This window comes from Sceloporus occidentalis, unplaced genomic scaffold (assembly GCF_023333645.1).
Source record: "Sceloporus occidentalis isolate IW3139 unplaced genomic scaffold, rSceOcc1.0.p SCAF_3, whole genome shotgun sequence".
Taxonomy (NCBI): Eukaryota; Metazoa; Chordata; class Lepidosauria; order Squamata; family Phrynosomatidae; genus Sceloporus; species Sceloporus occidentalis.
The window spans coordinates 205336909-205351114 of NW_028316983.1; the positions used below are offsets into that span (position 1 = coordinate 205336909).

Sequence of the window (14206 nt, forward strand, 5' to 3'; positions counted from 1 at the left end):
CTTTTTTCTGACAATGTGGGTATTGATTGTTTAGATATTTTGGAAACAAAGGCTGAGCGATGGCAAGTTGCCATTCATGCTAGATTTCCCAATCCAGTACTTTGATGTAGGTTCTTGAGCTGTTTTGTTTTTGCTGAAGAAAATGGTTTAATTTCCCCTGGAAAGATAGTAAAAGGAGAAGGTAGATAAACATGTACATGAACACAGAAATGTGGACCATTGAGATATATATAGCAAGCTGCCCTATTCTTGTCCCTTCCAGATGTGTTGGTCTGCTTCCCTCATAATTAAAAAATCTCTAGAACTAGAGGTATTGTAGTCCAACTCATCTGGAATGACACTAAATTGGGAAGGGCTGTATCAGTGTTAAACTTGGCTTAGTTTTCTCTTCGACTTAAATATACCTTTTGAAAAAGTCATCCAAATAGAATGAGTCATGTTTATTTAAATGCAAAATTTTAGTTCAGTATTCAGTGAAGATTAAAAGGAAGTCATGGTTTACTCTAAAAACCAAGCAACAAGTGCACCAAAATGCTGTTTAAAGAGACAGCTATGTCAGTTTGTTTTAGCATAAAAAGGCATAAACAAATGCTGTATCATCTTTGGGAGACCCAACTTGGTATGGAGAGCCCAAATGGTGTAGTGGTTTGACTATGACTTTGGAGAACAGATTTCAAATCTCCACTCAGCCATGAAACCCACTGGGTGACCCTGAGCAAGCTACTCTCTTTCAGCCATGGCAAGCCCCCTCTGAAGAAACTTGCCAAGAAAACCTCATGCTAAGTTCATGTTAGGGTCACTGTAGTTGGAAATGACCTGAAAGTACACAACAACAATAGAACTTTTGAGACTAACTGGTTTATTCTCACATAAAGTCTTGTGGACTCCAGTCCACTTCATCAGATACATGAGGTTTGTGAGACATAAGCAAGCTTGAATTCTTTCTGTTGAAAGAAGAATGGGCCCAGTCTAGCTGATTTTAAGTGCTTTTTCATTGAGCTGGTGAGGAGATTCAATCACATGCATAAATTGAAACTGAAATGAATTAGATTTCTTCTTTGTGGTCTCTGCGAATCATACAAATGGGTTTCACTGCGCCTGCTCAGTGCTGTTCGGAAACTTCTGGAATCACTGGGCAAAGTTTACTTTGCAACATATAGAAACTTTTTGGCAGTAACTCCGCCCACCCGTTATAAGGCCCCTGCCTTCCCGCTCTTTCCCCAGTTCCTTTTTTCCGCCGCACTAGCTGCTTCAGGGAACTTTTGCTCGCCCTTGCTTGCTTGGAATCACTTTCACTTTTGACCTCGGACTGTCTCTTGACCATTCTCTTTCTCCCGCCCCGGTAACTTCAGACTTTTCGGCTTGATTGACCTCGTTTTGGATTCTCCTTTCAACTTGACGACTTCGGAAGGATGCCTGCACCCTTCAAGAAGTGCGACGTTTGCAGGGGCAAGGTGCCCGTTCAGGACCCTCACTCCTCCTGCCTCCTCTGCTTGGGCAAGGACCACGACCCGAAGGCTTGTTCCCTTTGCAAGTCGCTCTCCTCGCAGGCTCGAAAGAACCGTGAGTCCCAGTTGACTCGGCCATCGCTCAGGGAAAGGTCCAGGAGGGTGGCTCTCGTCTGTCTTCGGCCCCCTCTGCTGCGCTGCCGGCCTCTTCTTCCCAGGCCAGCGTGTCTAGTGTGGTGTCTGCCCCGCCGACGGCAGAGTTTTCTTCCACCACTGATGTGGCCCGTGGTTCCCAGAGACCCAGTGCCACCGACAAGCCCTCCAAGCGCCCCCAGAAAACTTCGGGGTCTGAGGGTTCCGAGCCCAGGGCGAAGTCTGGGAGGAAGCTGTCTCCGGAGGGCTCGCGACCAAGGGACCGTTCAGAGGCGGAAGCCTTGGCCGTATTGGTGCCACCCTCCAAGTCGAAGCCGTCCCGACACGCCGCCGAGCTGGCCGAGGCGGGGACGCCGGTGGCTCCGAAGAAGACCGTGGCTGACAAGGGCAAGTCACCCAAGCCTTCCACGGCGGCAGCGGTAGCCCTCTCCGACTTGCCGGACAACCCCTTCTTTCCCCTTGACGAGACGCCTCGCCCGTCCAAGAAGCGGCACTCCAAAGAGCCCCTGGGGGAGTCGGGCACGAAGAAGTCGAAATCCAGCCATGGCCAGGGTGGGGCTTCGACTTCCTCAAAGGGAAAGGAGCGCTCGTCTCACAAGTCTCGTGCTCCGGAGAAGAAGACTCGCTCCCCGACCAAGAAGGCTCGCTCTCCTGCGCCCGCCTCTTCTCGCCCGGATGGATCCTCTGCTTCGCATGCGGCTCCTCTCCTGGACACCCCGTTGCCAGCCACTGTCGACTTCGCCCACCCTGATGCGGAGGCCGTCGGAGTCGTCAGGGAGCACTCTCTCCCTCCATTCAGAAGACAATGAGCCCAGTGACGACGACGACTAGCCGCTGGACGAGGGCACCGACATGTTTTACGACTTGGAGACGGGAAGGTATTACATGTCAGTACCGAGGGAGACCGCCTTCCGCAAGTTCACCCAGCTGAACCTGCATCCTGTAGCCCCTCGGAAGGAGAAGCCCCAGACTTCGCATTTGGTGGCGTCGAAGCCTGATGTCCCGTCGTGTTCCGCTGCTCGCCCCGAGACGGAGTTGCCTGCCCTCCAGATTCCATCCCATCCCGTGTCTCGAGTCCGGGATCCTGTTGTGCAGCTCTCATCAAGTTCCGACTCTGATGAGGAGCCTTTGTCACCAGCGGGGGATCCTTCTGGCGAGGATGACACTTCCATTCAGCGGATGCATCACCCTGAGCCGTCTTCGCCGACCGATGATGTGCGTTCGTTCAACGAGCACATCATCAAGATGGCCAGGGCCCTGGACATCGAGCTCTCCTTCCCCGACGAGCAGGCCCGGGATCCGGTGGAGCGCTGCGTACATGGTCGGGTTCCCACGCCGCCATCCATCCCGCTGTTGCCGTCCCTCGAGACCATTGTCCGTAGGTCTTGGGATGCTCCTGCTTCCCTGGTGGGGTCGTCGCGGAGGATCGAGTCCCTTTATCGGATCGCTCCTTCAAGCTGTGCGTGGCTGACCGATCATCCAAAGCCTAACTCGGCGATTGTGGAGGGGGCCCAGCAAGGCTTCGTCCCCAAGCAGGCGACCTCGCCAGTGGACAAAGAGGCGAAGAAAGTTGATGGCCTGGCCAAGAAGGCCTACTCTGCTGCGGTTCTCGCGGTTAAGGCCATCAACTACAACGCTTGCATGGGAGCCTACATCCAGACCCTCATGGAGGGAATCTCGCCGCTCGTCCCCGATGTCCCGGACGAGGTTCAGAGGCGTCTCGTCGAGATCCGAGATGAGGCCCACTCCATCGGCAGCTGGCTCATCACCGCCTCCAGGAACATGGCAGACTGTGTTGGACGGACCATGTCGGCGTCGATGGCTCTCCGCCGGCATGTGTGGCTCTGAGGGTCCGACCTCAACTCCAGTGTGAGGGCGGCCATTGAGGACATGCCATTGGATGGGTCGGGCCTCTTCCACGCCGAGACCGACGAACGCCTGAACAGAAAGTTCAGGATGAAGGCGGCGGCGAAGAAGCACGGGATGTCGTCCTCCATCTCGCCCTTCAGGAAGAGGCAGTGCCCGTAGCAGCCCCAAGGTCAGTCGCAGGGGACCTTCCAGCAGGACCATCAGCCCCAACAACAGGGACCCCAGAGGCGCCGTTACCCCTCTCAGTCTTCCTCCTCCTCTGGCCGCCGAAACTTTCCTCCTCGGTACTGAAAGTTCCGCCAGCAGGATACCGACCAGGGGAAGAAGAGAGCCTGAAGGGTTGCAGCGCGCTTCGTCTCTCCCTCCCTTTTCTTTTTGGACATTTTAAGGCCCTTTGTCACCACCTGGGCCTCCATTACAACGGACTCGTGGGTCCTCAACATCGTCCGTAGGGGTTATGCCCTCGAGTTCCAAGAGCTCCCTCCAACCCGAGCCTTCATGTCCACTCACCCCTCGGACACCCTTCTCGACGAAGTGCACACTTTGCTGGACAAGGGGGCAATCTCCCCTTTACTCCAGGGCCTTTTTTTCCAGGTACTTCACGGTACCGAAGGCAGATAGGGGCATCAGACCCATCTTGGACTTGAGGGAGTTGAACCTTTTCCTTGAATACTGCCGGTTCCGGATGGTAACCTTGGCTTCTATTCTGCCGCTTCTCCACCAGGGCCTGTGGTTCGCGATGGTCGACCTGAAGGACGCCTACTTCCACATCGGAATTCGGGAGTCCCACCGGAGATTCCTCACCTTCGCCGTCGGCTCCGCCGCTTACCACTACAACGTGCTCCCCTTTGGCCTTGCCACGGCTCCGAGGGTTTTCACGAAGTGCATGGCACCAGTGGTGGCATACCTTCATCAGAAGGGCTACAGAGTCTTCCCTTACTTGGACGACTGGCTGTTTGTCGCCGACTCTCAGCAGGAGCTCCGAGAGGCAGTCTCATTCGCCTTGCACCTTTTGGACTCCCTCGGCCTGGTCGTCAACGAGGAGAAATTACACTTCACCCCGACCAGACAGGCCAAGTTCATCGGGGCCATCCTCGACTCCGAAAGATGCTCCGCCTTTTTCCCTCCGGACCGTTTCCAGGCGTTGGTTGCAGCGCTGAGGCCTTGCATCTCTCACAGAAGGGTGAGGGCCAGGGACGTCCAAGTGGCTCTGGGACACATAGCGTCAACGACGTTCGTGACACCGTGGGCAAGGCTTCACCTCCGACCACTGCAGTCCTGGTTCCTCTCAGTCTTCTCTCCGATGGAGGACCCTCCGTTGTCATGCCCAGCCTGGAAAACGGCTTGGAGGACTCAGAGGATGAGCTAGAGCCCCTGGGACCTGAATCTGTAATGGAGGAGCCAGAGCCCCTGGGGCTTGAACCTGTAATGGAGGAGCCAGAGGCTGGCCCTAGTTCTGCTGGAGCAGAGTCTGTGACCCCTCCAGAGGTTCAGCAGTCAAGTTTGCCTGGTGCCGAGGCTGTGGACATGGAGGAGGATCTGGGCAGTGTGCCTACCTTCAAGGAGCGTCGAGCAGAAAGAGAGGGCCTTCGAAGATCTCGAAGGCTTTATCAGAAGTGTGTTCGTAATCAGACACAGCTGAAGGCCAGCTCCTTGCCTTCTTAAGCACCTGGAGCATGTGTGGTTCTTTGCCAGTGGATATCTGACTCTTTTAGAGGAAAGACTCTGTCTCTGGCTCCTTTGGCTTCTTGTCTTCTAGATCATCTTGACTACCCGGAAACCTTGACCTTGGACTGCTTTATCGACCTGCCTATCTGTTACCTTGAACCTCGGACCGTCTGACAATTCTCTTGGTAATCCCTTTTGGTAGAACTACTGTGAATCTCCAGGACTGTGTAGCTTACACTGACTTTGCTGTGCTGGGAAGGGGTTTGTTTGTTTGAGAACTAGCTGCCTTATCAGCCCTTTGGCTGCTTTCCCGGACATCCGTCCAAGTGGCTCACGGTACCGAGACCGGTGGCCGCTTCGCTGAGATGGTGGCTGGACGGCCGCAACGTCTGCATTGGGATGCCCTTCCATCAACCTCAGCCTCAATTGACTTTGACAACCGATGCTTCCCTGGAGGGCTGGGGCGCCCACCTGCTCGACCTTGTTGTCAAGGACAAGTGGTCGGCCCAGGACAAGCATCTCCACATCAATGCTTTGGAGATGCTCGCAGTCAAGAAGGCTTTGAGGGCATTCGAATTCGCTGTCGCAGGAAAGGTGGTCCTCCTGAGGATGGACAACACCACCGTGATGTAGTACATCAACAAACAGGGAGGCAGGGAGGCACCAGATCCATGACTCTGCTCGAGATTACTCTCCGCATTTGGGACTGGTGCATCCAGAGACAGGTGCTCCTCCAGGCGATTCACCTTCCAGGAGAAGACAACGAGCTGGCGGACCGCCTGAGCAGGTCCCCTTCAGTGTGCCACGAGTGGAGGCTCCATCCGGAGACAGCGACCTGTTCGATCGGTGGGGAACCCCCCAAGTCAACCTCTTCACAACCGAATGGAACAGCCACTGTCCCCAGTTCTGCTCCAGGAGGCGAATGAACGGATCCCTCGGAGACGCGTTCGCCTTCCCTTGGTCGGGAGAGCTGCTCTACGCCTACCCTCCCTTCCCTCTCATCATCAGGGTGGTGTCCAAGATGACAACAGACCGTTCGGACGCGATCCTGATCACGCCGTGGTGGCCGAGACAGCCCTGGTTTGCATCCCTTCTCCACCTCTCCAAGAGATGCTTCCTCTGCCTCAACTTCCGTCCGGACCTGCTGTCGATCCAGGACGGCCGGATTCTGCACCCAGACATCGAGAGCCTGCCGCTGGTGGCCTGGAGAATCCAGCCCTAGCCTCACTGCCGGACGCAGTGAGGACGGTGATCCTGGCCGCGGAGAAGCCATCCACCCAGCAGTCCTATGCCCTGAAGTGGAGGAGGTTTAGCCTCTTCCTTGATTGAAAGGGCTTGTCTCCTGCTCAAGTTTCCACTCCAGTGGTGCTGGAGTTCTTGATGGCGCTGTTGGATGAGTGGTTGTGCCTCACATCCATCAAGTGCTACCTCTCTGCCATTTCTTCCAGGTACCAATTTGAGAGTAGGGCTTCCTTCTTTAGGGACCCCTTGCTGAAGGGGTTCCTGAAGGGATGTGCCAACCTGCACCCTCCTGTGTCGGTACCGGCCCCGGCTTGGAGGCGGTGCTGGCCGCGCTCCAATCCAAGCCCTTTGAACCGATGGCCACAGCGGACTTGAGACTACTGACTTGGAAAACCGCTTTTCTTGTGGCCATCACTTCTGCCCGCCGTGCGGGCGAACTCTGTGCCTTGCGGAGGGACCAGCCCTTCCTGAGGTTTCACAAGGACAAGGTGGTTCTCCAGACAGACATTACTTTCTTGCCTAAGGTTGTGTCTGCTTTCCACATGTGCCAGGACATTGTGTTGCCTACACTCGCTTCCAATCCGACTTCGGATGCGGAGCGAAGCCTGCACTCTCTTGATGTCAGGAGAGCGCTGGCGTTTTACTTGGACAGAACTGCTGCCTCCAGTCGGTCCGAGAGACTTTTCCAATGCTACTCTGAACCGAAGAAGGGGTTGCCCATGTCTGCGCAGAGGTTTTCCAAATGTGTGGCTGGTACCATCCACCTCTGCTATGAACTGTTGGGCAAACCTCTCCCTGGCAGGGTTCGGTCCCACTCCACGAGAGCAGTGTCAGCATCCTCTGCATTCCTGTAGGGCATTCCGTTGGAGGATGTCTGTAAGGCTGCTGTCTGGTCCCAGCCATTGACTTTTATAAAGCACTATAGGCTGGACACCAGAGCCATCCGAGACGCAGCTTTCGGGAGGGCTGTGTTGGTTTCAGGGTTGCATTGATTGCACTGCTGATGGTTTGTGTTTTCAGCATTTATGTACATAATGCCACTGTTTTACATTCTGTTGAATGTTGATTTGCACAATTTCAATGGGACTGGTCTTGCGTGACCTTTTATTCCCTTCTCAGGTTTTGCAATGTTATTGCTGTGTTGAGTTTGTGCATGAACAAAAAGACTGACTCTTTTTATGGTTCAAGGTGTTTATTGTTGCAATAAATATACCCTTGGTTTACCATAGCTTTGGTTTCAGGACACTCCCTCCGCCGCTTACCTAAGCTTGTCAGTCTAAACCCATTTGTATGATTCGCAGAGACCACGAAGAAGAAGGACAGGTTGCTTACCTGTAACAGTATTTCTTCGAGTGGTCATCTGCGAATACATACAAATCCCACCCGTCCATCCCCTCAGTGTCCTGCTCTTATTGGCTCTTTCCATCGCCTGCTTGGCGGAAAAATTGTGGAACTGGGGAAAGAGCAGGAAGGCAGGGGCCTTATAACGGGTGGGCGGAGTTACCGCCAAAAAGTTTCTATATGTTGCAAAGTAAACTTTGCCCAGTGATTCCAGAAGTTTCCGAACAGCACTGCGCAGGCGCAGTGAAACCCATTTGTATGTATTCGCAGATGACCACTCGAAGAAATACTGTTACAGGTAAGCAATTGGTCCTTGCCCTCTATTTTAAATAAACGTATATAGATTAATAGATTCCTGTCATTGCCCTTCTGAAAAATGTCAGATTTTTCTACTAATTCAAAAATACCTCTATTTTTTTAAAAAAGTGTTTAATTTTTTAGAAAAGGGAGCTGATTCTTGACATACCAAATTTTTAATCACTCAAAACTAATCTGATCATCATAATACACCATTTATTACCTGCATGTTTAAAACAAATCACATAACTGAATTGTGAAGCGTTTTGTCCCTTTAGCCAAAACAAACATGGGTGTCTCCCTAACAGGAGAATTACATCATATTAGCTTTTTGAAAACACTGGGGAGCAGATACAGTTCAAATGCGTACTTTTTGAAGATGGGAAATATGTAACTCTGCATTTTGTGGACTGAATTGCTCTCAGTATAGCTTTATAAAACTAGATAGTAATAAAGTGGCCGCTTGAAATAAAATCAGTTATGTTAGTATAACAATGCCTTGATCCTGTGGGGGAAATGGGATACAAATAAATTATTATTATTATTATTATTATTATTATTATTATTATGTTCTTATGTGTTTTCAAATGTGTTGAAGCGGTTTGAACATTGGATTGCGACTCTGGAGACCAGGGTTTAAATCTCCTCTTGCCCATGGAAGACCACTGGGTGACTTTGGGGAAATTGCATCGTTTAACCACAGAGAAGAGCAAAGCAAAACCTTCTCTGAAAAAATCTTGCTAAAAAAAAACTAATTATATGTTCACTTGACGTTTGCCATAAATAAGAAATGACTTGAAGGCACACAACAACAACATGTATTCTCAATTGCTGCTAAAGAAAGATACATGTAGCTGCTGCTTTTCAGAGGAGACTGGCTGTTGCTGTTTTGATTCAGGATGCTTTGATGCAATCTGTGATGTTTCACACTAAACAGAAACTAACCAAAACATTCTGCAATGAGCTTATTGAAACCTTGTCTTAAGACACTGGCTTACATCCAGTGTAACAGTAGCAAATGCCATTAGGGTGACACAATTTTCTTCCCCTCCCTCTTATAGCCGTTTGTGCCTCCCTAAACCAGCCCCAGAGGTTTTCTCAGCGTTCCAGAGCAGCTGTTGGGAGTGCATGGGGGTCCTCATGGAAGAATAACACTTCTCCTGACCTTTTGGGTCCTGGCCTGTAAGATGTTGGTTTTGCCAGCAGTGCCTGTCTCCCTGTCTGTAACTATCTCCTCCACTTTTCTGTTTAAGATTAAGCCTGATGTCTTTGAAGCATGTGAAAGGCCCACGATTCTTAGTTGGTTCTAACAAAAGTTTCATGTTTTTGTTCATGTTTTGAATTTTTAAAAAACAGATCTAGGCTGCCTTCATATTTTTCATCTGTATTGATGCTAAGTATTCTAAGGCATTTAGGAAATACAGTCAAGTAGATTAGCCTAATATATTAACCCTTTTAATTTAACAAAAGAACGTAGGCTTTGAAGCTTATGACTGGAAATAACGGGAGATTTGCTCACCTTATACACCATGAAGTGGGAAAGTACAGGGTGGGAGAAACTGGACCTGAGTTGCAGCTGTAATAAATGCTCCAGTGGCTCTGGAAGCTGGTCTTGGAGCATTAAGGTCTGAGAGTCAGTTTTTCCCATCCTGCATCTTCCCTGTTAGGGACAGGTGGAGAAAAGATGAAACTTGTATCTTCTCTTGTCATTTATTGAGGAGTAATAATTTTTTCCTGAATTATCTACTTCTTGCAAGAATACCTGACAACACATGATAAATTTTCTTTGCTCTCTGCTTTTTACATTTTCATTACGTTAACGCCTAGGCGAATAAGCTTTATTTAGGAAAACTTAAAATGTAATTTTAGTCATGAATGATACCAATTACCTGCTGATCGTTTGATGTTTCATTTTTATTTAAGGTTTGCATGATGGAAGTTAAATTTACACAAGAGAGGCTGCATGTTTTAAATCAATACTGCTGACATTTTCTGCATTTTTGCTATACCCTGGTGTGGTGGTCTTGATCTTTCCTGCCCAAAGACAACACATAATGGATCTCAAGGAAAGCTGCCCAAGTGTTAGCATCCCCAGCTCCGATGAACACAGGGTGAAGAAGAAAAGATTTACTGTAAGTATGTATGCATAAAGCACTTTTTATGTGCTCAATTTCAGTATGATACCATTGGCTCATTTTAAACATAATACTAAGCTATAACAGAATGCTAAGTTCATGCGCTTCAGGTATGTATGCTGCCTTCATCTCCTATTGCTGATTTATTGTTGCATCTCAAAAGGATAAACTGCTTAGTATAATTTACTGAAACAAGCTAGGATTAAACTGTGATTTATGATCATAGCTTGTTTCAGCAAGCCTGAGTCTAAACTAACATTTCCAGTTCCAACTGTGAGAAACATCTGTTCATTTTCACCCTGAAGATCTTCCAGTCTCCTCCTCATCATATTAGGGAACAAAGAGCATGTGCATCTGAGGCACATTGCTGCTCATTCCACTTGGAAATTGTACATAATATTTTTGCAAAATCAGTTAGGGTCTCTTCTGATGATATGTATACTGTAATATTTAAAACATATAAAATTATGTGGTGTCAGAATATCACATATTTATAATTGGATTTAAATACTAGTAGCTGACATTTTAAAAATTAAAAGGACAGTATGATAGTGGAATTTTTTTATAGTGGCTCTTTAAAAAAAAAAAATGTTTAAATACACTATTTCCCCTCTTTGTTAGTCTTGGTGCTTTTATGATTATGTTTTCCTTACATTGTTTCCTGTTCCTTTCTCCAACCCCATCATAATAGTTTCACTGGATGTGATATGTATTTTTAGTGTATGTGCAATTTTGGCATTGGACAATGTTCTGCATTTCATCAATAGTTTAAACAATTTTCCTCAATATTTTTCAAAGACTTTTTAAATCAGGCCATAAAGATGATAACCTGTTATTTCTTTCAAAAATATGATATGCTGAACAGTTTCCTCTAGAGTGGAAAGTGTTTCTTTTTCTACCTTCTCTACCAGAATTTTATTCCCCCCTCAGTGAAAAGTAACCACCTTTGGACTGACTGCAAGCTTTTCATTTGTTTTCAGACTGCATTATAGCCATCTCCTCTTACATTCAGATGGAAAAAAGTGTTCTTTGATTTTGTTTTTTAAATGGAACTCTTGTGTGTGTTTTTAAGGCTGACATACAGTGCTAGCCCTGTCTCTTCATATTACTTTTGCAGCACAGCTAACTTGAGATTATAGGGTTTCTAGTATCTGTCAGAGTTTGAAAAACTTACTTTTTTGGATCCCAGTTCCCAAGGGCCATACTGGCTGGATGAAAGGAACATTTCCAGGCTGTGGAATCTGTAGCATTCATTTATTCTTGTTGTATGCCTTCAAGTCATTTCCTGACCCTATGGAAAACCTATCATAGGGTTTTCTTGGGAAGATTTGTTCAGAGGAAGTTTGCCATTGCCTTCCCCTGAGGCTGAGAACATGTGTCTTGCCCACGGTTACCCAGTAGGTTTCATGAGCAAGCTGGGAATCAAACCCTGGTGTCCAGAGTTGTAATTCAATGGTAATGTTACCTAAAGTTAAAGCCACATTCCACTGATTTTTATTGAGAGAGAAAAATGATAGACTGTGCATTAAAGCAGAAATATGCTTTAAAGCTAATGGATGGAAGTTCATTTTTGTAGGTAGTACCTATGCACTGCAGAAGTTGTGGAAATTTACACACACACAAAAAAAAAGCAGAAAGACATACTCTGTTTCTTTTGGCTGAATTCACTGAAGGATTTATGCCTGAAAAGATCTATGTCACTAAATTCAACTTGAAGCCATCTTCAGCATGGTAGGCTGGACTAGGTAAGCATCCATTTTGCCCATCCCTAAGGATAATCCCACTGACAAATGAGTGTCAGTTAAATGAGGTATGACATTGGGAAATCAGACATGGATCTCCCAACTCCTTCAATAGCATTGTTCTGATCCAGTGACCTACTTTTAAAGAAATTAACTAGTGTGAAGTTGAAGGCTTTCATGGCTGCATCCATAGTTTTTTGGGGCTATGTGGTCATGTTCTAGAAGAATGTATTCCTGATGTTTTGCCTGCATCTATGGCTGGCATCTTTAGAGAATGCTGGCATGGAAGTGAGTGGGGTATATATAAACTGTGTGACCCTAGGTTGAGAAGAGGGATTTGCATGAGTGAATGGCCTTGCCATTCAACAACAGAACAATACACAGATTAACATACACTAGTCTATTTTTAGCTAGTCTATTTTTTCTTCTAGTCTTTCTCCAGGTAAATTTAATAAAATTCATTATAGCTGGCCCTCCATTTGCGCAGGGGATCCTTTCCAGACCCCACCCCCTGCAAAAACAGAGGTTCATGTGTATTTAAGCTTCATGGGATTGAATAGGGCACACACCCCTCCCGTGCATGCACCATTAGAATTAACAGAGGTCACCCCTCCGTGCATAATCGAGGTTGCAGATCTGAGATCCACAAGTTAGGAGGGATGACTGTATTTGTTTGTAATATATTGCTTGTGTTCATATTTCTTAAATTTAAAAATATTTCTGGAAAGATTGTACTTCCCTGAATGTTGGATTGTGAAGACTTGTTTGTACTGGCTTAGATCCAAAGGTGTCTTAAACAAATGGAAATGCACATTGTACATGCAGCCAGAGGATGAATTTTCATGGGCTCCCTCCTCCTTCTGCAGCCCCCAACACATCATTTTCCAATGTCCCCTTGTCATTCAAGATTGGATTTTCAAGAGCACAATAAGGAGGCGGATCATATCCTGTTCCAGAAGTGACACTTTTTAAGATACAAAGTATTTAGTGTTACAAGGGAAGCCTGGAATGTACAAGTCAAGATATGCCTTTTAGCAACAAGCTATTATTAACTACAGATTGTGGCCAATAAAAACCACCCTTGAGGATTTTAAATCCAAAACGAAATAAATCTGTGAACTCCTCCATATAACATAGTTATATGCAGTGCCTTCTATATCTCCATGTTTTAAAAAATGAAGGCTTTGTTCCAAGGCTAAATTAACCATGTCTTCTTATAAAACATAAATTTTCTGGCATAAAGATTTAAATAGATAGTTAAACAGATGGGGAATTCTGTCCATAGGTACAAAGCCCTGGAACTGACTGTCTAGTTGTCTGACTGTCTGTCTGTCTATGTATCTATCAGTATATCTATTTATATCTCTGGATTTATTGTTGTTGGTTTTTTTCCTTTTGTATTGCTTCAGGTTTACAAAGTTTTGGTTTCCGTTGGCACAAATGAATGGTTCGTCTTCAGGCGATATGCTGAATTCGATAAACTGTATCATACAGTGAGTAAAATACTAAACTCACATCAGGGAGTGCTGCTGTCTTGGTGCTGGATTATGATTAGGAAGTTGACTATGTTCCAGAGTTGATGTAACCCTGTATTCCACTCAGTTCTACTACATTAAAATCAAATCTAGTACTTTCCAACAAGCATTGCATTTCTAAACTAGACTTGTTGGTTTCATTTTCTATGAGGATATAATTAGTACTTCCAACCTGACAGGATGGTTTTAGTACTTCCAACCTGACAGGATGGTTAATCTATGGACATTAAAAGATTTTACAATTGTAAATATTGTCATAACGCATCCACAAGTAGCTAATGAGTAGACTGCAATATTGAAAATGGCAAGAATTCTTGATCTGGACTAGCAGCTGATGCAAAGTGTAAATCAACCCCTGAACTACAACTGGCATTGTTGATGTGTCATGTTAACTATGCTTCAAGGCTAAATTACAGTGTATTTTCATATTTCAGCTAAGGAAACAGTTCCCCACTATGAATTTGAGGATTCCAGCTAAAAGAATATTTGGAGATAATTTTGATCCAGGTGAGCAGTGGGGGTTCTTTTTGATAGTAATTTAGTGATAGCAGATTGCTAAAGTGGAATGCCTGACTTTCTTATTCTGAAAAAATGTTTGTAAATGAAAATGGTACACTGATTTATCTTCCACTCAAGGCCATGCATTGGCTGGTAGACAGAATAAAACACTCCAGTAAGGAGGAGATAGGCAAAGCAGTGGAATAGGATGGGATGTGAATCAATTATTGGAAAACTAAAAAATCTGTTAGGAAAAAAAACACATTCATTTAGCTTGG

At 46.7% G+C, this 14206-nt stretch overlaps 1 protein-coding gene across 6 annotated transcripts in view; it reads left to right on the top strand.

Annotated features, from left to right (window-relative positions):
* Positions 1–14206, top strand: part of LOC149317388 (serine/threonine-protein kinase Sgk3) — a 66890-nt gene that overhangs the window by 33405 nt on the left and 19279 nt on the right. For all 6 annotated transcript variants that reach the window (XM_089517396.1, XM_089517400.1, XM_089517401.1 and 3 more), the window contains exons 2-4: positions 9942–10150; positions 13305–13388; positions 13865–13937. In XM_089517396.1, the coding sequence (XP_089373522.1) occupies positions 10073–10150; positions 13305–13388; positions 13865–13937 (235 nt within the window). In that variant the 5' untranslated portion in view covers positions 9942–10072. The remainder of the gene's footprint in view (positions 1–9941; positions 10151–13304; positions 13389–13864; positions 13938–14206) is intronic.